The 24,582-nt window shown below is 39.5% G+C and overlaps 1 protein-coding gene and 1 pseudogene across 1 annotated transcript; both read right to left on the bottom strand.

Annotated features, from left to right (window-relative positions):
- Positions 1-5,308: 5,308 nt before the first annotated feature.
- Positions 5,309-11,960, bottom strand: LOC131242587 (serine carboxypeptidase-like 42; annotated as a pseudogene).
- A 2,188-nt stretch (positions 11,961-14,148) lies between these two features.
- On the bottom strand, positions 14,149-18,049 carry LOC131242592 (uncharacterized). The gene is made up of 2 exons (XM_058241331.1): positions 17,902-18,049; positions 14,149-14,689 (listed from the first exon to the last, which is right to left on the bottom strand). The coding sequence occupies exons 1-2, from the start codon at positions 18,019-18,021 to the stop codon at positions 14,381-14,383; spliced, it is 429 nt and encodes a 142-aa protein (XP_058097314.1). The 5' UTR covers positions 18,022-18,049; the 3' UTR covers positions 14,149-14,380.
- Between the last annotated feature and the right edge of the window lie 6,533 nt (positions 18,050-24,582).

Below are 24,582 nucleotides of genomic sequence, written 5' to 3'. Positions count from 1 at the left end.
GGTTCTACCAGTTTGATGTACACCCCTAATTTTCCCGTCAATCCAAATCTCAAAGTGACCACACCATAAGAAATAGTGATGTGTTTCGTTTCAAGGCATGGGCCAAAAAATGAGGGATCAAAATGGATAAGCAGTGCAGATAAAACACATACATTAAGGCAGGTTTTCGGGCGCCTAGGTGCTGTGTGCTAAATAGGCAATCCAAGTCCATGTAGGGTAAGCTTAATGTCTAAATCCACGCGTGGAGCCCACCCTGAAGCATCAGTCCACCCACGTATCTAATGATGCAAGTCGGGTCAAATCTCCGGTAGTCATACCATAGGTAAGGTAACAATTGGGATGGGCACCACCACGGTTAAAAACATTCCATACCGTATGTGGGGCGTGGGGCTCACCATGTATATGACATGTAATCCATCCGGAAGGGATTGGCTGGTGCACCACACACCACCGACCTGCGGAGTTATATGGGCCCCAACATGATGTGTGTTATATCCAAACCGTTGGTACATTTAGATAGATCGTTGTAAGGCTTTAGCCCAAAAAAATAAAATAAATCAAAAGATCAATTGGACCACACTGCAGAAAGCAGTGGGAGATTCAACGTTTACCATTGAAGCCTTCATGGGGTCACAGAAGCATTGGATCAATCCGATATTTGTTTTTTGGTTTTTTTCCTTTCATACATGTTTGTGTGACCTTATGAACAGATTGGATGGAAAATAAACATCATGTTGGCCCTACGAATGCTTTAATGGTGACAATCACTCTTCCCACAGCTATTTTTGGTGTGGTCCACTTGAGCTCAAGATATGAATCATTTTTGGGCTCATGCTCTAAAATGATCTCACCAAATAGATGGACGATGTGGATATAATAAATACATCATTGTGGGGCCCACATAACTTTGATCGCTTTTCCACCGCAATACTGACCCCAACACCAGCCACTAGCTGGATTTGAAGCTCTGTGGGCCCACTATGATTTATGTTATTGATGTCATCTTACATATTGTCACCTCATTTTAGGGCATGAGCTTAAAAAATGATGTTGATTTCAAGCTTAAGCGGACCACACCACAGAAAACAGTAGAGATTGAACATTTACCGTTGAAAACCTTTTTTGGGCCAAGAAGTAAAGTTTTAGTTAGATGGCACCCTAAGAAATTTTCAACGCAAGCGTTCAATCCCCACTTATTCCTATTATTTGACTCATGCCTTAAAATGAATTGACAAAATGGATGGACGACGTGGATAGAGCACATAATTGTGGTGGCCCACAGAGCTTTGACATCCAGCCATCAATGGACGCTCCCAAAAAAAGAAAAAAAGAAAAAAGAAAAAAGAAGAAGAGGCCATTTCAAAATTTAAGTTGGTCAAAACACGTGGTTTTCCGCACGATTTTGCATGATGTGGTGTCTCGATCTTTTTATTGGATTTTTGGGTGTCAAGGAAAATGCTAGAGATCACAGTGGGTGCGTCCTTCATATGTTTTGTTATTCCACAAACAGTTCTATCGGATCTGACCTCTATTTTAGATAGCTATATTCTTCTAACGTTGCAATTTGAAATAGCTGCATTTTTTCTCCGAGTATGCAATTATCTTGCTAATTCTAAGAGGATTCGAGAGAATGGACAGGTTGTTTTGTCTAAACAGTTCAAATAATGTCCTTTTCCTACGGTTACAAGTTTCCTGCAGTGTCAGCTTAGAAATCTCCTAGTTTTACATTTCTCCTCTAAGAGTCACATGTGCAGATGATAAATGGAGTGGATGTCATAAAAAGCATCATGGTGAGCCTCACAATTCCATTTTTTTGGTTAAGCTTAACTTACACAAGAATGTTGGTACTGGATCCCGGATGTGGTTAGGCTCACTCCACACAGTTGAGAAGATTTCGTGACCTCCCGTTGTTGGGGTTTTCTCAAAAATCTTCTCAACTGGAGGCTGTCGCTATGCCCTTTTCTTTCTTTACCATTTATACGAAGGTCACCAATTATAGGTTTAAGATCATCCAATATTGGATGGATGTGTAAAACTCTATCAGGTGGGCTACACATGATTATAGGTTTAGATTTGACCATTGGATTATTAAGATTGAGCGATTCAATGAGCCCTAGTATAATTGTTATCATTGCAAATAGGTTTGAGACAGGATGCTTGAATCGTAGTCTGTACGTATGGTAATTAAGTTAGATATAAAAATCTATGGTGTGGAATCTGTAAAGGAGAAAAGTGTAATTGATATGATTCTATAACCCTTTTTCCTATAAATATATGTCATGGTTCCTTTACTTAAATAAGAGAGAAAACCTTAATCTCATTGGAAGTTCTCCTAAAAGTGCAAGGAATGAAGACTTAACATTTCTCAGATACAAAATTCTTCTCAATCAGGTCAATTCTACGATATAAAAATAACAGGATACAAATTAGGTACTCAAGCTCGCACAACCTTCAACAGTGGTGTTGTCACCTAGTGAGATGTGATTGGTGAGGCCGTATGCTGTCAGAGATGGGTACATTCTTTTTTAAGGTAACCAAAGTGTAGGCCGACTTTATGATTGGATCCACAATAATTTTGCATATGCTGATGTGTTGGATGTTAACACATGGCCCTATGATTCTCTACCGTTGCTTTATAAGGAAACTATAAACAGCAGCAGCATAAATTCACCTCTAAAAAAGCAATTTCACATAAGAATGGCTCTATATAAGATCTCCGTTAGGTGGGCCCCACATGATTATCAGGCTAGATTATATAATTGAATTAATGCGATGAGCAGACTAGTGAACCCCACTATAGACGTGATTGTTACAGAGTTTATGCCCACTATATTAGTGATTGTTACAGGTAGGCCCCTATTTGGCATATTCCCAATCTGGGAGGACTTTCGCGGTACAGTTTTTATTTATTTATTAGTTGCACACCTTCGCTGGGGAGGCTGGCGTGTATATACATCCATTTCGATTTTGACTTCCGCTGCAATTCAATCGCTTCAAAACACAAGCTTATGTCTTGGTTGTGGGCCATTATCAGCTGCTTGAGGCCCACCTCGTGTGATGATGCGCCTGATCGTGTATCAACTGGATCCCACAAGCCGAAGAGGAGATCAAAAGCTAGACCTTACATTCCAAGACGAGCCATCCTCAAATGCAAAGCACAAACGCCATGCACGTGCAGATGTAATATACGTGTCGGAGATCCTGTTCGTTCTTAAGATGATCTGCACTGCGAATATTTCTTAGCTCGAAAATCTGGCTGTTTCAATGATCAGATGGGCCGCATGTGAACGAGGAAATGGACGATAAGAAATAACCAACGGTGTCTATACAGCCTGTAAGTATCTCTTACCTTACAAAATTTAAGGAGGGGAGAAAGGGGACCATCTGGATGCTGCACACGTACTACGCTGGCACGTGTGGGGCGTTTCTATTTGGCGCTTGGGAAAAATAAGGAGCGAACGTTGGCACTGTCGGTCTGTGTACAGCAAACATAGAGTAGAGATGGGAAGCCGATTGGATAGCGGATTAGGTGTTACCCCTTAATGTGGGGCCCATATTGATGATGATCTGGATATCCACGCCGTCCATACGTTTCTCCAGCCCATTTTAAGGTGGGTCTTAAAATATATGCAGATCCAAATCTCAGGTGGACCACACCACAGGAAACAGTGGTGATTGAGTGCCTCTGCATTAAGAATTAAGAAGGGCCCACGTAAGGTTTTCGTACTCTTTATTTGCAATCCAACCTGTTGATAATGTTAAAAAATTCTGGATGAAGGGAAAATACAAAGATGAGTTTGATCCAGAACTTTTTAGGCCCACAAAAAAAGTTTTTAATGGTCATTCGTTACTGTTTCTAGTGATATGGTCCACCTGATATTTGGATCTTTTTAAGGTTTGGGATCTTGTCCTAAAATGAGATGGAAAAACATATTGACGGCGTGGATATACAGCCACTAGGGTAACAACGGTGTGCCACATCTGTAGTGTGTTGAGGTTGCCAAGTTTTGTGTGCCCTAATATAAAGTATGTGTTGTATTCAAACCATCCATCCATTAGACCGGATTCACATGCCTCCTGAGAAGGGGCTCAAGCCTCACGCAAAACTTATATCTTATATACTTGGATTTATCTTTGGTCCTTTCTGATGATGTGGGATAAAAGATATAATAAAAACAAAACACTTTTCTAAAAAAAAAAAAAGAGGAAATTTTGAAACACTTTTATTTATTTATTTTAAAAATATTTTAAAATACAAAAAAAAAAAAAAAAAAACAAAACAAAACAAAACGTCTCTGTGCTGAGACAAGATCTAGCAGTCCTAGATGAACAATGAAGATATAGTCATGTGCCACACATAATCTCTCAATGTGATAGACTGGATATACGAAAGACAACTCATTGCTAAGCAAAACTTTGAAGAGGAGTGCCAAGCACGTGACTTAGAGATAGGACTTGTAACTATTAAGGCCACATCAGCATGAGAACGTGTGGAAGGTTACTGACGAGATAATAACGCATTTGACAAAAGGCAAGTACGATCAAATAAAGACAATTGTTACTTTATAGTTGGCAGCATGAGAAATTGCCACGAAAGCAGCGGTTACTCTCACGACTGCATCAAGAATTCTATAAATAGCAGAAGAAGTCAAAAAGAGAAGCATCCATGATCAATCAACAAAACCTAGACACAGTCAAATCAGTCAGCGAGACGCTGTTTATCTAGTCCTCCGGGACATCTAGCTTAGCCATTAGGAGTAGTCCAGTCCATTTCTGCGATCATGCTAGACCGACTTAGTGATAGCCAATAGATGTAATTCCCTTTCATCCGTGCTTGCGTGGATATGAAGGAAGACCGTAGCTTTAGGAATCGCCTGCCTTCGCTCATATGCTGTGTTGGCAGTAGGTTGTAATCTCAGCATTGCTCGGTTTTCAGTAATCAGAGCGCTGTTCCACGAAGCACCCCGCTGCTCTCAGCCAGATTGGTGATCTTGAGTAGTAAGTTTTACATTTTCCGCACTCATCTGCGACTTATTTTTTCTCAGTCACACAATTGCTATAACTTCGAAAGTCCTTAATTCCCAAGGAAAAAAAAACTCATTGGAGGAATATCGCTAGCATTCACAAATTGTCAGATAGCGCACTTGATAGTTGGCTGAATAGATGGCCGATTGCACTCCTGACTAAGCTCCGCTCTCTCTCGACGCCAGGGGTCAGTGGTTTCAGTTTGAATAAGACTCGATCGGTTCTGGCATGTCCATAAATCTCACACATGTATCACGTGACTGAACTTCAGACCACCACTTTGTTATTTAAAATTTAATAAAATCAAAAAATTATCTTATCTGGGGCATGTTCAGATGATGTGAATTGAGAAACGCCAATTCCCCAAATAGCATTTTTGGTGTTTGTCTTTGTAAATTTTCAAGAACATTTCCATTTCCCTCCCGTTTGGTGGAAGATGCTCTTCTCATTTCCTTGTGTGTACTTAACACAAGTGATTTCCAAAAATTAAGAGGAAAGATGAAATCAAGACAACATTTAAGTGGATTGGTATGTAACAACATTTTGAAATTTCTCTAGGGAAGAAGAAAAATGTTTTTTTATTTATTTAAATTTTGACAATACTCCAACCATTCCACCACCAGACGGGTGCAACAATGATTGGCCAAACTAGAAATATGTTACTACTTCGCATCTGAAATACAAAATGCTAAACCACCACTGTTGTGTAACTCTGAAGATGAACCAAGGCCTTTCCATCTTTCAATATATGGAAGGATGGGTTGTGTTTGGCAATCTCTTACCGAATATAAACGACTTGAAAAGAAGCAATGCTCTTCCTGGCTGTGCATATGGTACCATATGACCTGCACCTCTTACAGTTGCGAAGGTCAGCAAATTCCCATACTCAGTTGCCCACCCGCCCACCTTTTTATTAACAAAATTAGAAGTGAAGACAGAGAATGGACTAATACAAATGAAGTTCAGAAAAAAGGAAAGAGATAATGGAGTGATGATCGAGCATGGATCCATGTCCTGCCAACCTAACTTGTGGTAGGCCACCACATCTGACAACCATTGGATCATGATCAGATGGTCGTCAAGCCAACTTGCATTTGATCATTAGTTCAAGTAATGAGCTCTTTCATTAATGAGGCAACACAAATTTATAGACATTGCAGGAAAGAAGAAAAGAAAAGTAGCATACCTGCCCTTTGTGGAACCAAACACCATATGGTACTGTTATTTTGAAGTTTAGATCATGAGCTAGTTCGCGGATGATTCTTCGAGAGCCAGTGATGGGTATGACAGAATCTTGGTCCCCGCTGCAGTTACAACGACTACTGATTATGGGGCCTATTCGAATAACGATCAGAAACTCTTTTTATTCTATAAAGCAAATGATCACCTGTATATCCAAACAGGTATCCCGTGTTGAATTATCCTCTTGAGGAAGGGAACCATGATGGTGTTACCATTTGATTGGTTATAATTCAATAAACTCAACCAAGAAACAAAGCAATCAGTTAGTATGATTTAGAAGCACAAGGCCGAGAGGGTTGGAAGAGGAATTGCATGGTGTGTTTCCTGTCCTGCAGCACACCACTCTGCAAACCATTAATCTCATGCATCTTACCCATGGACAATTCGATTGATCCAGTTCAGGACCACGGTTCACTGAATTGGGTGGTTGACTAGGCCTGACTTGGACGTATCGCAGGAGACTTGGGCTGGTCAGGTCAAGTCAACCTCAGTCTGACTCGAATTCCCTTCACTTTTTTATGATCGTTTTTCATATTCCGCCCATTTTCTCTTCCAAACTCTAGATCTAGGTTATTGAAGTCTATAGAAATGATTTAGGAGCCTTCCCTAGATTTATTGATTTAATTAAAATAATTTATTGAAAATCAATCAGATACACATTTAACGTTTGAGAATTGATATTTTTTTTTTCTTTTGCAGGTCACACACTTTACTTTAAAATTACCCTAGGTAGGGTTTTTTTTTTTTTTCTAAAATAATTTTTCCTTACATTTTGAGAGAAAAGGGACTGACTTGGTCTGACTCAGCCAAAACACCCCTAACTTATCCGCTACAACTCAACTTCGGATCAAATGAGCCAGTCTGAGTCTTAAAACCATTCCCCAAAATTCTTCCCAGTAGAAATGTTCTAAGACCTAAAAAGGGTGATTAAGAACAAACTGCAGCAAGGTTCCACATGTACAGGAAAAGAGGCCAGACATTGAATAGCTTGAATCTTCCAATCTGGAATGTCCATGGAGAGCTCATCGGGCCAACAGCCCAGATCACTGGTTAAGAATCTTCCAATCTGGAATGTCCGTGGACCGCATACAGATCGGAATGCTGCAGGACATTTAGGCAGGTTAAGAATACTTACTCAGTGCAGCGCACCCATTTATACAGTAAATTAGTCCGGTTTGCATGAAGAGCGTGCTGAACTTCCGGAAGGTTGAAATAGAAATCTATTTCTCGAGTCATGCATACATCCACCCCAATGCTCATCTTAGTAGCCTGCAAGTTTTTGATAGAACAAATATGGTTTAATGCCATATGAACCACATCTACAACTAGGGTGTGTTTGGTTTAATGCTATATAAACCACATCCACTGCTAGGGTGTGTTTGGATGCACTACCAAACTGCATTGCAATCACTAGCCAATAAATTGGGGAAAACCAACTTGCAATTTCCTTAGTATTCACATTGAGGGTATGGACTCTAAACTGCAATCACCTCACATGGTAGGTAACTCCTTCATTCTGAACACTGGGAATCATCAACTTTTGTCATCTACTCTTGATTAAACTGACTTTTTGCAATTTAATTGATGTGTGCATCCAAATGCAGCGATTAGAATAGGCAGAGTTGAGAATAGGAATTGAGATAAGATGCAAGAATGACAGAGTAATATTTTTGAATGAAATGAGAAACGTACGAATTTCCGCAACCGAAACTCTTGCTCCACGATCGATGGGTAACAGATATCAAGGATCACATTGTATCGGCTTACATAATGGCTAACCATCCGATCCGCATCATCAATCGCTTCATAGCACTCATGCGTCACGTTGTGAGGATCACTGAAGATAAAATCAGTGAAGACAAGATGATCAAAATCGCAATGACTCATGATGGAGAGACCGAGTTCATCAGATATCATCCCATTCAACCAAAAGAACCTGTAACTTTCCTGGAAATCTATCTTGGGATTGAGAAGTGGATTTCCAATCTATTTAATTTTAAACAGATGCAGGAAGAGAGATCAGTATAGAAAATGAGAAACTAAGAGCAGTATAAAAAATGAGAAACTAAGTAAAAGATGTGTGACCCATTCATTTGAATAATTTCTATACATAACTGAAAGACCTATGTCAAAAAAGATAATTTTAGAATAGTAGAAAGTTTCTTACAGCTACTCCTTTGATCTTGAACTTGAAACCCGTTGAATGCTTATTGTGGTTCAGCAGAACAATTGCCAGTTGTGGTATGTAGTGCCCTATGAATATGGGGCTAGACTACCATATGCGTTTTCGCGATTTTGTAAATTGTGGTGATACATCCACTGAAAAGACAGCATGAATAAACATCGATCTAGAGCGTCCAAAATGATGGGTGAGCTGTGTATAGGGCATATCCTGAAAAACACAATGGTTAGACAGTCCTACCAACCAGTTTGTTATGCTTTTGAGGAAAGTGGTCAGAGGTCCAAGTTCAATAGCCAAAATCAAGTGGTTATGATTATCCAGTCAGAGCAATTTTTTGGATATGCTCCATCTAAAATGGGTCCAATGCAATTTTGGGCAGTCTGGATCTATGTATATGTATGCCATGTCTATAGTGGATGAGTTCCCAAAACTTACAAAATGGCAGAAAACACATCGTAGTCTAGTCCATCAACATGTTAATCAATGTCAGCAGACAGAAGGGGGTGTGGAAACAAAGTACAAATCAAACTCCTGATTTTTTTGTACCAATAAGAAATAAAAATAAAAATGAATCCAACATGTTGCTAATTTCACTCAGACCTGCATAGCTTTCTCCAGTTAGAAACAAGTCTCGGGATTTGAACTCATGAAACTTCTCATACCATCCCATCAAGAATTCAAGCATGTCATTTGCTAGCAAACACAAAAGATGGGCACATGGTCAGATCAAGATACATGATTTCTCTATAACAAAATAGTTTTAAACCATGAATGGAGAACTACCTAACTACCAATACATGTTGAAATTTTCTTAAAGAACATGAAGATCTAGAGATAACTTTGATACCTTTCAGAGCTGAAATTGCTAATCCTAATACTTCACCACTCATCTAAATCAAACAAAAATAAAACTTGCATTCTTGTTCTCCACATACCAGTAGATGAATCTCCACAAGTATAATCTGAGGATGTATTTGAGTAAGACCAGCCTACTCCAGCAGGAGATTCCACAAAAAGGAGATTTGATACTACATAAGATACAAAGGCAAAGCCAAAAGTGTTATCAAATGGTTCGAGTGGAATGAATAATCTAATTTACTTCAAATGTAAGAAGCCATTGATAATCAGTACTATACAACATCTGGAAAAAAGCAGTTTCTTTTTTGTTCTGCAACTATGGTAAAGATGGGCCATAACTTTAGGTAACAGGTAACCAAAGGCATTGTTCTGGTTGCCCCATCAAAGGATGGTCGATGCCTAACAGGTCCCCTATCAGAAAATCTTACACATCCAATCGCTTAAATACTAAAGGGGGTTCATTCAGATGGTTAGGATCATCCAATGAAGGAAAGACAGTCGGGATCACCCACCATCAGGCTGAACATACGAACAAATTGGATCGCTAAAGGGCCCATATGTATAGTTTACTGGGCTGAGCAAATGCCAGATTGAATATGGTTTATGTCCTCATTCATGAAAGAAATAAAGATAACAGAAGTAGGATCTACTAGAAGAGTTCTTCATGTATGAAAATAACCAGTTGAAGAAAATAAGACCTTTATTCCATGATCTTGGATTTCTTTGAAGGCTGCGACCATCGCCTCTAGGAAAAAATGGGGCCAGTTCTGTACGCACCCCCGCCAATTGAAGAACAACCTGGGCCTGAACAGTGAAGGGTTTGATTGATGCAAATTCATGTGCAGCTCCAACAGTCATAATTATGATATACTAGAAAGAAGATTGGAAACATGTCAACCTCTCTCTCTTTTTTTTTTTTTTTTTAACACACGCACTCACACCACAGAGGATTTTCACCACAATGGGTACTCAAACTCATGACCTCGTGTTGAAACTCTTGTGAGTCTACCACTGATGCATGAGCAAGGACCCATGCTAACCTCGTGTTTTCATGCAGGTTGAGAAATAGCAAAGAAACATGAGATGGCACATTGAAGGTGCCATTTTCAATCAAAGCTGGTTTTAAAGGTGACTTGAAATTTGCATTCTTAGTGCAAAGCAATCAGCAACTTGTGAGAATTTGATCGCACACCATGAAAAAATCTTGGTCGATGATTGACAGATATAGCAAAGGAAGTTCATTAATGTGTTCCAAAGCGTTAGTGTATGCATGTGTGGTCTTGCGGACCGTCATAAAACCTATACCATATTAGTTTGTATCATTTCCATATTTGTACATTTTTTCTTTATTATAGATTAATGAAAAATGTGGAGAAAAGAATCATCCCAAATAATTCCAAATTCTCTAATTTTACATAATTATACTAGTGAGATTATCTAGCTTCGTTCATTTCTTTGTGAACTTGGCATTGATTAATCCTGTTTTTCATGAACACCAAACACAATGAGGTCGAATGGCATTTTTCTTTCTTTCTTTTTCTTTTTAATGACAACTGGGTGTCCCCACCCCTTTTTAAGGCAAGACTACTCCCTGCAATGGATGCAATTACCGGCAAATCATGTGCATCGGGTAAAGCACAGGAAGGGGATTCGAACTTGCGTCTGTGGGGAGCTAACCCATGACACTAGCCATTCACCCAAACCCTGGTGAGTGGTCAACTGTCATTTTGTGCAAGAAAAGTTTTCTAGTGGTGTTATTTGTACTCCATATTAGTCATCAAATGAGCAGCTTGTCGACATTTTCACTAAAGAGTTACTAGCCTTGTCTTTTTGACATTGTCTCCAAGCTGGGCATGCCTGAAATTCATACTCCAACTTGAGGGGGGAGTATTAGTGTATACATGTATGGCCCTGTGGACCACCATAAGACTTGTACCATATTAGCTTAAATCATTTTTCAAAATTGTATATTTCCCCTCATAATAAATTAATAGAAAATGGGGAGAAAAAAATCATCCCAAATTATTCCAAATTCTCTGATTTTACACAAATCTATGGGACAAAAAAAAAAATAAAAAAATAAAAATAAAAAATTCTCTAAGCAGAGAATTGCCATTAAATTATTATCAGCGTGCACGCACACAAATCAAAAATCGATCATAAATCCATTGAGAAATGGTTTAACATCCATACGACCATTTGTTCCTGCTATGTTCTTTTTTATAATTTAAAAAATAATAATCGACATGGTTGTGATTTGAAAAGGAGCGAAAAACCAACCTCCGTTCAACCAGAGAGTGAGGGGCTTGTTCTCCGCATCCCCATCTGCTTCTGCAAAGTAGTAAAAGAGGCTCCTCCCTGATTTTTTGTCCACATCCACATACTCAGCAAATTGCCGGAAATCCACCTTTGGCTGCCCCGGCAACCTCAAAACAAGATCCTCAATTGGGTATCCATCAACAGTAACTAAAGCCACCAACCCCAACAAAAGACCAAGAACCCACCAATCCATCTCAGGAAGATACTGCTTCTTTTCTACTTTGGGTGGTGAGGAAGATACTGAAAAGGAGTGGAGAAAAGAGATGCATATGCTGGGTCTTTCACTTTCAAAGACAAGGATCCTTCAATAGAGGTCAGCAATAGATGATAAGAGATATAATGGCATATCTATGTTCTTCGTCAAATACATGTGCAAGAAAATGAGCATTTTTCTTCTTGTCAGTATCCTACCAAACAGTAAAGGCTGGCCCACTGTTGAGGCAGCCAGATCAGTACATTGGAGTTGTGTTTGGTCAACCAAATTGGCCTGATTAATCATGCAATATAATGAATTTCATGATAATTGGTGCAACCAAAGCTCATTAAATCACACATTTTCAGTTTAGTAGTAACTTAAAAAAAAAAAAAAACCAGCTATCTTGTCAGACATTGGGTTCATCAACTGGAACAGATAATATGGTGCATGGCCTACCAAGCCAGTGCCTATGGGCGCGGATTAGATACTGACAAGGTCAGTAGCCAAATCGCTCTAAAGTGACGTCACCAAGCTCTGCGGACCCCACCATGATGCATGTGTTGTATCCATACCGTCCAACCATTTTTAGAGATCATTTTATGTCATTAGAAAAAGAATGATATAGATCTAAAATTCAAGTGGACCCACCAGAGAAAACCGTAGGATCAGTCACGCCCACCGTTGAAACATTTATAGGGCCCACCATGATGTATTTTTTAGATCCAACCTATTCATAAATTAACATAGAGATGGATGAAGTGAAAACAAAAATATAAGCTTGATCAGAAACTTCTGTGGCCCTAAGAGGTTTTGAACGGTAGATGTCACTGTACCCACTATTTTCTATGGTGGGTCCACTTGAACTTTAGATCTATCTCATTATTTTTATCATGCCATAAAACGATCTCTCCAAATGAATGGACGGTATGGATATAACACATGCATCATGGTTGGGCCCACAGAGCTTAGTGACGTCACTTCAGTAGCGATTTGGATACTGACCTTGTCAGTATCTAATCCGCGCCCAGTGCCTATCCCCACATGGGACAACCATCTGAGCAGATCAAATGGTTGTTCTGGTCATTCACACTGAAAATTTCGTGCAAGTGATTAGAGCATATCATTTTGATTAAAGTAATGCTGCTGAAGGCATCCTTGTGGGGTTTGTAGAAGTACAGTTGATAAAAGCATAGTTCTAAAACTCACTGACATGACCCAAAACCTGGCTGAGTCAACTCTACTCGGCAAGATATTGAGTCCAGTTTTTGGGAAACTCAGTGTTGGGCTTGACTTGCCTGGACTTGGAGAGGACTCGTTGAGTCAACTCAACACGACTTGGTGTGACTTGGACCGAGTCAGTCACTTAAGTTGTGGGATTTTATATTAACAATAATAATGTTGGAAGGAAGATTCAAACCCCTAACATTGTCAAAAGGAAGCAATGACCTTAACCGTGTGCATGTCTGGGAAACTCGGTAATGGGCCTGACTCGCCTGGACTCAAAGAGACTCATTGAGTCGACTCGATGGCTATGTCAACTTGACACGAGTCGGCATGACTTGAACTGAGTCACTCACCTAGGTCATGGGATTTTACATTAAAAATAATAATGTTGGGAGGGAAATTTGAACCACCAACATCATCAAGAGGAAGCAACGACTTTAATTGGTGAAGCATTGGTAATGTGTTTACTTTTTGAGTTTATAACTTATAACAGATCTAACTTTTTTTCAAATATCTATTAACGCATAATATTTTCAATTCATAATTAATTAAATATCTACTTGATTCAGGTCAAGTCTTCGAGTCTACTCAACCCAGCTACACATCAAGTTGAGCTGAGTTTTCCAACTATGGACAAAAAGAGTTGGCAGCTTTTCAATAAAATAAGTCTCATTATCCTTCAAAAAAGTTGAGGTTTTCTCCCATTCTCGGGTCGTTGCTGTATTATTTCTTTCCTTTGTAGTTTCCTTTTTTCCTGTTTTGTTTTTCTTCCTTTTGCTTCAGCTTTGTCTGATAAAATTTCTCACCTTCAACTAAAAAAATAAAATAAAATAATAAAACTATGGACAAAAGGAGTCGGCATATGCTGACTCTACATGGGCATATCCTAAGCAGTGGGTACCATATGCAAGAAAAAAAACAAATAATCCAAAACCACAAATAAAGCTGCACATTGGGAATCTCTTTCCCTACCGTGTACCAATTCCCACCTGCTTTCAGTTTGTTAAATCCATAGTACATTGCACCCTTTGGTCATGTGTCAGCGACTGCTATACGGCACTTGCCTTGTTCTCTCTCTAATCTTTTGAATTTTGATTAAGAATATGTAAAACTGCATCTCAAGTCCATTAAAAAAAATTCAAGAATTTAGGGCAAGATCCCAAGAACCATTCTGTGTGATGCACCAATCATGTGTATTATACAGTTAGCCCCTTCAACATTTCTATACATATAGATTTTGTATACCTTTCCTTTCAGCATCCTACACTGGTAACAGCTCATGAAAATAAGCTAAAATTACAATTTTAGTGGATACAGTCAAAGCGGTGCATAAATCAAAATTCAGAATACAATCGAACTAGGCGCAAGGAATCAAAAGGGGTCTGCAACCGCCATTCTCTTTGCTTTTTGCACAGTGGTCTTCCTTTCCCTGCCGATTCTCTGTTTATCCTCACATCTGCTAAACTCCAAGTGCAGTGTCTTGAATCCAAATCAAACGAAACAAGCTTGAAAACACCGTCGCTTTCCTGTGATGGCCTGTTTGCAACCACCTCGGTGACATACTTCACATACATTGGCAAGTCCTTGAACCGATCAAGCTCTTGGGGAATTTGGATGAGCCTTTCAACGCCAGGAGAAGATACCTGAAAAGAACCATTACTCGTCATTTTTCAAGTGATTGTTACTTGTCGAGCTGGATATATATATATATATATATATATATATATATATATATATATATATATATATATATATATATATATATATATATATATATATATCATTTGTAAGCAGTGTTCGAAATATTGATACTATCGGCCGATATATCGGCCGATATTATCAGTATCGCACCACTGCGAGATGATATACCCCCGATAACCACCGGAAGATACCAAAAAATTCAAAATCCCAATATCAGCCAATATATAGTTGATATCGCACGATATATCGACGATATGGCAAGATTTCTTCTCCATTATCGTCGGAGACAAATGCACGGACAAAAAATCGGATCCGGCTTGTGGAGAATTAAAAAAAATTGAATTAGAAAAAAAAAGAAGAAATCGAGCGTACCTGGCTGGAGGTGGGCCACTCGACAAGTAGGATTTTCTGCAAATTTTCTTCAACTTTTCCCTTTCTTGGAGATTCTGGCGAGGAATCAGGCCGTGGTCGACATTTCTGGGTCACAGGAGAGAAATCTATCGACATCCGAAGAAATCCAAGCGAAATCCGGAGAAATCCTCTCCGAAATGTCGAGAAATCATCGTGAGATCTGAAATTTTCTGGATTTGGGCGAGATTTTAGGGTTCCGGAAGGCCGGAACCCTCGTTGCGTCGAAAAACAAGAGCGTCCGAGCCCTCTTTAAGTGATTTTGGGTTGGGTGGTGTACCACACACCACCGAGTGTTGACGTCATCAAGTGTTGTGGGTCCCATCATAAGGCATGCGTTATATCCAAACCGTTCTTCCATTTGGCGAGCTCGTTGTAAGGCTTGAGCCGAAAAATAAGACAGATCCAGAGAACAAGTGGACCACACTGCAAACAACAGACAATAGTGGGAGATTGAACGTCTACCATTGAAACCCTTTTGAGGTCAGAGAAGTTTTGGATAAATATGATATTTATTTTTCCTCTTCATCCAGCTCTGTGTGACCTCGTGAACAGATTGGATGGAAAATAAAAGTCACGGTGGGCCCTACGAATGTTTTAACAGTGAGAATCACTGTCCGACTACTATTTGTGGTGTGGTCCACTTGAGCTTTGGATATTAATTATTTTTTGGCTCATGATCTAAAATAATCTCTCCAAATGGTTGAACGGTGTGTATATAATAAATATATTATTGTGGGGCCATATAACATTAAATCTGGTCCAAAAGGAAGCGGATTGGCTGGTGTGCCACACGAGGACGTGGATTGCGTACTACCCCCGCCCGTCCCTAGCTCCGAACGGGCAGGTCTGTGGTTGGGCCCACCGTGATGTATCTGTACATCCAAACCGTCAATCCCTTTTCTCATATTATTTTAAGGTATGAGTACGAAAATGAGGCATATCCAACGCTCAAGTGGATCACACCAAATAATAAGCTTGGTTGCATTAAAATGCACTAAGCATTAAATGTCAGTGGGATTAAATGCAAGAGTCATTTTGTAGGGCCCACCATAACGTTTATTTTCCATCCAATCTGTTCATAAAGCCACAAAGACATGAATTAAGAGGAAAAACAAATTTTATATTGATCCAAAACTTCCGTGAACCCCTAAAGGGTTTCAATGGCAGACGTTTAATCCCCCCATTACTTTTTTCAATGTGGTCCACTTGATCGTTAGATCTGTCTTATTTTTCGTCTCAAGTGGACTATACTCAAGGAAACAATGATGGTTGAACACAGTACCATTAAAAACTTTTTAGGGTGCACCTTGATTTTCCTTATATTTTATTAGGCACTTAATTTATTGATAACTTCACATAAGTTTGAATGAAGAGAAAAAACAATTATCAGCTTGATCTAACCTTTTGTGGCCCACTAATGGTCAATCATCATTGTTTCCTATGGTATGGTCCACTTGATTATTGGATTTACTTCATTTTTTTTGAATAATGTCCTAAAATGATATGAAAAAACGGATGGATGGGGTGGATACTGAATATAGTTGTCATAGTTCAATCGCACAGCGCATATCTTAGTACAATATACAAAGGAAACCTATTATGTCCATTTCTTTTTTGAGATTTTATGATTTAAAAGTGTGTATTAAGATCTTTTTAAATAATCCCTGAAGTTTCATTGAAAAAATCAACAATTATCTTAATGTTTCCCCATGTTTCCCAAAAGTGTGATAAATTATGCGATACAAACGATATATCCCATGCGATAACCGATACGTATCTATATCCCAAGGGTGCGATACATTGTGCGATCCCAATATTTCGAACACTGTTTGTAAGTATGGTTTGGAGGAATTCAAAAATGAAGAATAGTTCAGGTGCTACTACACACAGGATGAAAGGGAATTGTTAGGAATTCATGCCTGCTTCATGTGTTACATAATACATAACAAGTTTCTAGCGCCTAGCACAAAAATTGCATGCAAAAGAATTACAAGACAAATTTTGAAAAGCTTCCATCTCAGGACTAACTTTCTGAAAATCATGACTCCTTCAATCAACTTGAAATTGTTAGTATTGGAACATTGTAATGATAATCATAAAAAAAGTTTAAAATAATCTGTAATCCAAACACTCATTTGTCATCTGTTTATAGATTCTGGATCAATCTCTAACCTGAATCTGTGAAGGGGAAAAAAAATCAGCAACGAGTTCTTTTCAGCGGTCATCTTAAAGCTAAGAAAAACTCACCTCAAACATAAAATAATAATACTAAAAAATAAATAAAAGTGACCCTTCAAAACGGATAAAATATATAAAAAAAAGAGGGAAATGCGCATAAACCAGGATAATTGAGACCTTTCCACAGTTCCCAATCAAGGATATCCAAGGGTTGCATCAATCCTGATCTATTGCTGTCTTTGCTGTGTTTGTAGGGTTGGATATTACAAAAAGAAAAAATACATTCGTACCAAATGCCATCGAAACCCTAAAGAAGAAAAGGAGAAGATATCCCTAATAACTTACATGAAATGACATATTTACTATTTCATTCTAATATAATAATTACTCCTACTTTAAACCCCTTTACACAATAGACGATGCACATTACAGCAGAAGCAAGCCCAACATTAGGAGTAGAAAATTATCTTTTAAGGAATGTGGAAATAAGATTATACACGTCAATAAAGTTACATAGATTTGGGCTAAAATGAGTATGGGAATATATACAGTTGAAAAGGCCTACTTCCAAGGAAATGTTATCTGGTATAGCTCCAGCAAGCTCTGCTTCAGCCAAACGCGCTCGATAGGCAGATGAGAAAACTTCAATGTCAATCATACTGGGAGAGCCATACCTATGAAACATCTCATCTATTAGAAATATTTTACAAAATACTAATCATGAAATAGAGAACATTTTCAACTTGTAATTGATCATTCAAAAGATTTACTACGGATGCCATTTGAAAAGATAATAACTAAAAACAAAGTCCACAAAACATCGTAGATGTGTAAATCAAAATAACTAAATCAATGAAGTACGAAACTAAATCTTTTTTCTAAAACAAAAATAATAGAAAAATAAAAATATTGCTACTGTAAGTCTGTAACACACCAAAGACTGCAATCTTAGACTATAATTTTTCTTTTCCTTTCAGGGGTCTCTTAATAAGATGTCTTATCGATTAAAAATAATAATATTAGGCCCTGTTTGGTAGACACCTAAAATGAGTCGTCTTGATTTAGTTAACAGTAATTATGTATTAGAGATCTTGATCTCTAACACATAATTACTGTGAACATGAACTCATTATATATTAGAGATCAAGATCTCTAATATAAAATTACTGTTAACTAATATGTGATAAACTCATATTAGTTGATGAATGTAACTACTAACTAGCAACCTAGGTAAAACAAGTTGATGAATGTAACCCAAGTATTAACACCCTGCTCTAAATTTATCTTGCCTAAAAGCCTCACAAAGTTTGTGACAACCGTATGACGCACATGCGAACATATAAAAATTGAAACTTTGATATCATTGCTAGCCATTTATCACTCCCCCTGTGCTTCACGACCTGGTAATCCAGATTAGTCATCTACCAGGCCCCACCGCAGATGGGTTGCATGGAAAAAAGAACACATTGATCAGTGATCCCTACCAGGCATCGGCATGCGGATGGATTGACTGCAACCATTCTTTGTACAGACTGAAGATACCAGACGGATCTTTGCCACATGGCCCATCCATGGAGAAGACTACTAGATGAATCGTTTGGATCACCGAATGGCAAGGAACAAGAGGGGGGAAACAATGAGAGAAAAACAAGGTTGACCCATGCTAGAAAACCCTGTGAAAATTATGCCTCGCCTACAAGGAGTAATACAACCTATGAGCAGGCTCACGCAAATATCCATTCTTGGACTGAGTATCAGACATGATACTCAGTTCCAAATTGAGGAAATGGTGTTTTTCATGAAATACCATTTCTAATCCAGTAAGAAATGAAAAGCTGTTTGCCTTGATTGCTTTTCAAGAAGATTTTCTTGAAAAAAAATTCTCCATTTCCAAATATGTTGTTTGGGGAAAAGGAAATTACTTGAAGACAAAAGGTGACATGTGTGCACTAAAGTTGGGTGGCATAGTGGTAAATGTGGGGTGCTTGAAGATAGATGGTGGCACCTGTTGCACATGTGGTGCCGGTGGAACACTTAAAGATAGGGGGTTGTACATGTCATGCAAGTGGCACATTGGCACATGTATGGTGCACTACGATGAACAGTGGTATATGTGGCACACATGGGGCACTTGAATGGACGTTTGCACATGTGGGGCACTTGAAGGTGGTCGATGGCACATGTCACGCATGCGAAGTTCTTAAAGATAGATGGCAGACATGTGACACATGTGGCTTAATAGCATGTGTTGTTGCATGCTGGGTGTTTGAAGATGAGAGTGACATACGTTGCACATGGCACCTTGACACATGGGGGTGGCACATTGCCACATGTGGCACTTTACGATGGATGGTAGTGCATTGGCACATATGGGGCAGTTAAAAATGGATGGTTGCACATGTGGGGCACTTGAACATGGATAATTGCACATGGGGGTAGGGGGTGCACATGTGACTACCATATGAGGCGCATTGTTTCCTCTCATTTCTCTCAAATTTTTGAGAAATGACGTTTCATAAGTAAGGGCAAGGAAACGAAAAGGGGGTATTTTTTTAGTAAATGAGCGGGAGATGGAAAAAGGCATTTATAGGGAATTTACGAAAATAAACAATAGAAACACTATTTTCATGGAAATGGCATTTTCTCAATGTATGTTTCAGCAAATCTAAACAGGCTCTAATGTAGTCGGAAGTCATACATATCTGCTCCAAACATAGTAGGGTGCGTGTCGCACTCTTACAATAAGGCGATATCAATGGAGAAATAGACAATACTTCCTTACCAATGATGCAAGAGTGTCTAATCATCCAATGGGAGGTGGTCCCACTTCTGATCAATTGAAAATCATGCCCATCTGAGGGTCCTAATTAAAGATCCAACTATCCATACTGAAGATCCTGAGCATCCAGCCATCCGGATTAAAGATTTGGATTTTGGGCCATATTGTCAATATTGATTTGATGAAAGATAAGGGCCCTATCGACGGTCCATACGAGTGTTTCTGACAAGATCAATGGTTAATCATTGACTTGGGACCCATAGGATTAACTGGATGACCAAAAAACAGCAATTGGTTAGACTGTGGAGCCCACAAGTCCAAACTACATCAACTTTTATTTTTAACACACTCACACCCACACACACCACAATGGGTGCATGAACCCATGACCATCGTGTTGAAACTCCTGTGAGTCTACCAATGAGCCATGAGCAAGGACCCAACTACCATATAAAAGGAAATAGGGTTTTTTTTCCCATAAAAACCGTACAGACCTATAGCCCATATGGTTATGGATAAGCATTTACTTTTGGTATTTAACCTTTTTCTTTCTTTCTTTCTTTTTATTTATTTATTTTTTGAATAAATTTTATATAGGAAGAAAACACAAGAAATTAAATAGGGAGAATCTACAAACAAAACAACTTGGGGATTGAAGCCCTTTTGGCTAAATCATCAGCTACAAAACTCCATTCCTTCTTACATGAGAAAACAACAGAGAGGTGCTCCTCAGATTCCTGATTTCCTCCACCCATCCCCTACCTCCACAGGTATTTATCCTCTGAAGAGTGAAGATGCCCATTAGATAGTGGTAGCAGAATCATCCTCAATGATTGAAGGAGACACAGCATTGGAACGAGCTCTTCTAGTACTGTCCACGTGGCCCTCTTGTATGCCTCATTAAAATCTAAATCCCTATAGCCATGCATAGACAGTGGGATGGTTTGTAGAACCATTGATCTTAAATCCCTGTAGTCATCTCCAAATGCAGATGTCACCATTGATCATTGCTACTCAGTTTCAGGTCGTGGGGTGGTTTGGACCCCTCAATGCCACAGGAATTTTTTTAAGGGGGTGAGTTCTTAAGCTCTATTTTTTTTTTTTTTTGAAAGGTGAGAAACACACACTACCACCCCACGCACGCATGGTTTCTTGACCCTCGACCTCATATATGAATCACAGTGTCTACCAGTGAGCCAAGAGAATAACGCATGGGGAGTTCTTAAGCTTGTTGAAGCGACTTCTCGATATTTGCCATTTCACAGAGACTAGAGATTCAATGGTGTGGATTGTAGAAACGTCTCAGTGTTTTTCAATCCAGCCCTTCTACAGTCTAATTCTTTAATTCTTGGGTCCTCTTCAAAAGAAAAAGCGCATACTTCTTTCATTTGATCCCACAGGGCCCCTCCCAAGGCCATAATGCTAGCATGGGTTGGAAGGAGCAACGTCTGTCAAGCTGATAATCTTAGGAAAAGTGATGTAGAGCAGGTCGCGGACAGTTTCATGGCCAAGATGGATCAGAAAAGGACCGTGTCGATGATAGAAGTGATCCGGACCGTCAGACCTTAGATCGGGCATATCTCACAATTCGGAATGAGTTATCGGGCGTAAAATATATGATTTTTGGGTAGAACGAGCTACTTTAGCCAACCAACCCAGCTATACCGGGTTATGCAAGCCGGATTTACAAAATACCCCTGGATCGACGATCGTTTCCTTATTTTAATTCCATTTTTACTATAAATAGTAATTTTTAGTTTGATTATAACTCTTCATCCGTTGGGCTTTAGGAGTTGCACCCAACACGAAAAGAGCTTATAAAAATTAGGAGAACAGCTTGGTGAAGCCAAATAGAACACTCACTATTTTTGGCCGAAAACCTTGTGCACTAGTAGACATCGCGACCGTCTAGAAATAGTCTAGGAGTTTCAGTTGTAGCTTGCTTCTAATTTCTCTCCCATTGCTTGGTATCCTTATTTAAAGGGTTTTGAACTCGTTTATTTTATTCATTAATCAATTTCAAATTTTATAAAATTTATTTTCTATTTTGCTGGCTTTCTTTCTCGTGGATTCGAGAAGCCTCTGTGAGGTGTGCGGAGAAGTTTCATGGATTCGAAATAGTTATCCTCTTGAGGGAGACGGTGCTCGACCTCATCACGTTTATCCCTGCGTCAATTGGTATCAGAGAGAGGATTCCCCTCGGGCCAATGACAAACAACGAAGGTATGAGCTAAAATCATGTGAACGGTGACCCAGAGATTTGTGATCTTGTCGAAAGAATGAAAGCTTTCCACCGGGAGAGTCGGTTGACCATGCAAGGGCTGCAGGCAATCCTCGACCGTCTTGCAGATGTGCTACTTCCACCTTGACCCCTATGCGGTGCTCCGCCACCTATAGTTGATCCACCACCCGTGGTTGTTGTACGGCACAACTTCGATTTTCGTAGAACACTACCAGTGGCAAACCGTACGGCTACACCAGATGATTCAAGTTCTAGCGACAAGGACCTTAATGAAGGTTTTACCTGACGACCAATCCATGAAGGCGATCATTTAGATTATGCTGAAAGAGACTATCGAGATAAGGCTGAAATTCATAGTTTTAATGGTTTGTTATGCATAGAAGATTTCCTTGATTGGCTAGCCGAAGTAGAGAGATATTTTGATTATATAGACATACCGGATCATAAAAAGGTAAAATTGATAGCGTTTAAATTAAAATTTGGTGCTTCTGCATGGTGGGAGCAATTACAACTCTCACAAGCCCGCCAGAATAAGGCCCTCATCTCATCATGGTCACGGATGAGACGTCTTTTTCGATCACGATTCCTCCCCACTGATTATGAGTAGATATTATTTCAGTAATACCAGAATTGCCGACAAGAAAATCGAACTGTTACAGATTACACTGAAGAATTTTAGCGGTTGGCTGTCAGAATCTAAGTCACAGAAGGTGGCACGATTTATAGGTTGGTTGCGACTGACAATTCAGGACCAAGTTTAGATGTACCCAGTCAGGACCGTGGATGAAGTAGTTCAATTGGCGAGTAGGGCAGAAACACAACTTGCAAGAGTTCCTGTTCGGCCATATCCTTCAACTCGACCCCTCATGACAAGTCCTACGCAGGATCCAGTGCTGGCACGAGGAAAAGATCCAGTAGAAAAACGTCCTCAACCTCCTGCAACCGCAAACCGTGATACGGGGAGCGGCTCATTCAGACCTCAATGTGCAGCACCCACAACAGCGGGCCCAAGTAGGATTCCAAATCCTTGTGCTCAGCAAAGGTCGAACAATTGTTACCGTTGTGGCCAACCAAGCCATTTATCAAACACCTGTTCTTAACGTCCCGCAACACACTTGACAATAAATGACGGGGGCACTGAATATGAGGCCACAGAAGAAGACCCTGGCTTTGATGAACATAAACAAGCCACTAAAGAAATAGCAGATAGTGATGAATTGACGGGTGAAGATGGTGGCAAATCTCTAGTTGTGAGGCGATTACTGTATACCTCACGGAAGGAATTACATCCACAGTGACACAATATATTCCGTACTCGGTGCACTATCAACGGAAAGGTCTGTGATGTGATCATAGACAGTGGTAGTGGCGAGAACATTGTCTCAAGAGTGATGGTGGACAAGTTGTAGCTACCAACGACAAAACATCCTTTCCCGTATTCAATTGGTTGTATAAAAAAGGTGAACATGACCAAAGTAACTGAACAATATATCATCTCATTTTCAATTGGTAAAAATTATAAGGATCAAATACTTTGCAACGTGGTCAACATGGAAGCATATCATATGTTACTTGGTCGGCCTTGGCAATCGGACCGTGATGTGACCCATCGAGGATGAGACAATGTTTATATACTCGTCACGGATAGTCAAAAAATAATCTTTGCCCCTATGGCACCAGAGAACCACACTGAAGCCTCTAAAGTGGAGGAGAGTTCCCTCTTGACCATTCAGGATTTCATGGAGGAATCCAAGAAAATCGGGATATATACGCTGTAGTGGTGAAGGGCGAGGAATTGGAACCTTCGAACATTCTCCAAAGTTTAAGACTGTTGTTAAACAAATTTAAATAAGTCTGGCCTGAAGATTTACCTGATGGATTGCCCCTCATGAGGGACATCCAACATCACATAGACCTCGTCCCTGGTGCTAGCCTACTCAACCACCCTCATTATCGGATGACTTCGAAGGAGTATGAGATATTTCATGGACAAGTGGAGGAATTGATCTGTAAGGGTCTCTTGAGAGAGAGTATGAGCCCATGTGCCGTATCAACATTATTAAAGCCAAAAAAAGATGGAAGCTAGCGCATGTGTGTCGATAGTCGGGCAATCAACAAAATTACCATCAATTATCGGTTCCCAATACCACGGTTGGATGACATGCTCGATATACTAGAAGGGGTCGAGCTGTTCTCTAAACTAGACCTAAGGAGCAGGTACCATC

The sequence above is a fragment of the Magnolia sinica genome, chromosome 4 (assembly GCF_029962835.1).
Source record: "Magnolia sinica isolate HGM2019 chromosome 4, MsV1, whole genome shotgun sequence".
Taxonomy (NCBI): domain Eukaryota; kingdom Viridiplantae; phylum Streptophyta; class Magnoliopsida; order Magnoliales; family Magnoliaceae; genus Magnolia; species Magnolia sinica.
The sequence above is the reverse complement of the archived record's forward strand: the minus strand, read 5'-3'. Positions and strand labels throughout refer to the sequence as shown.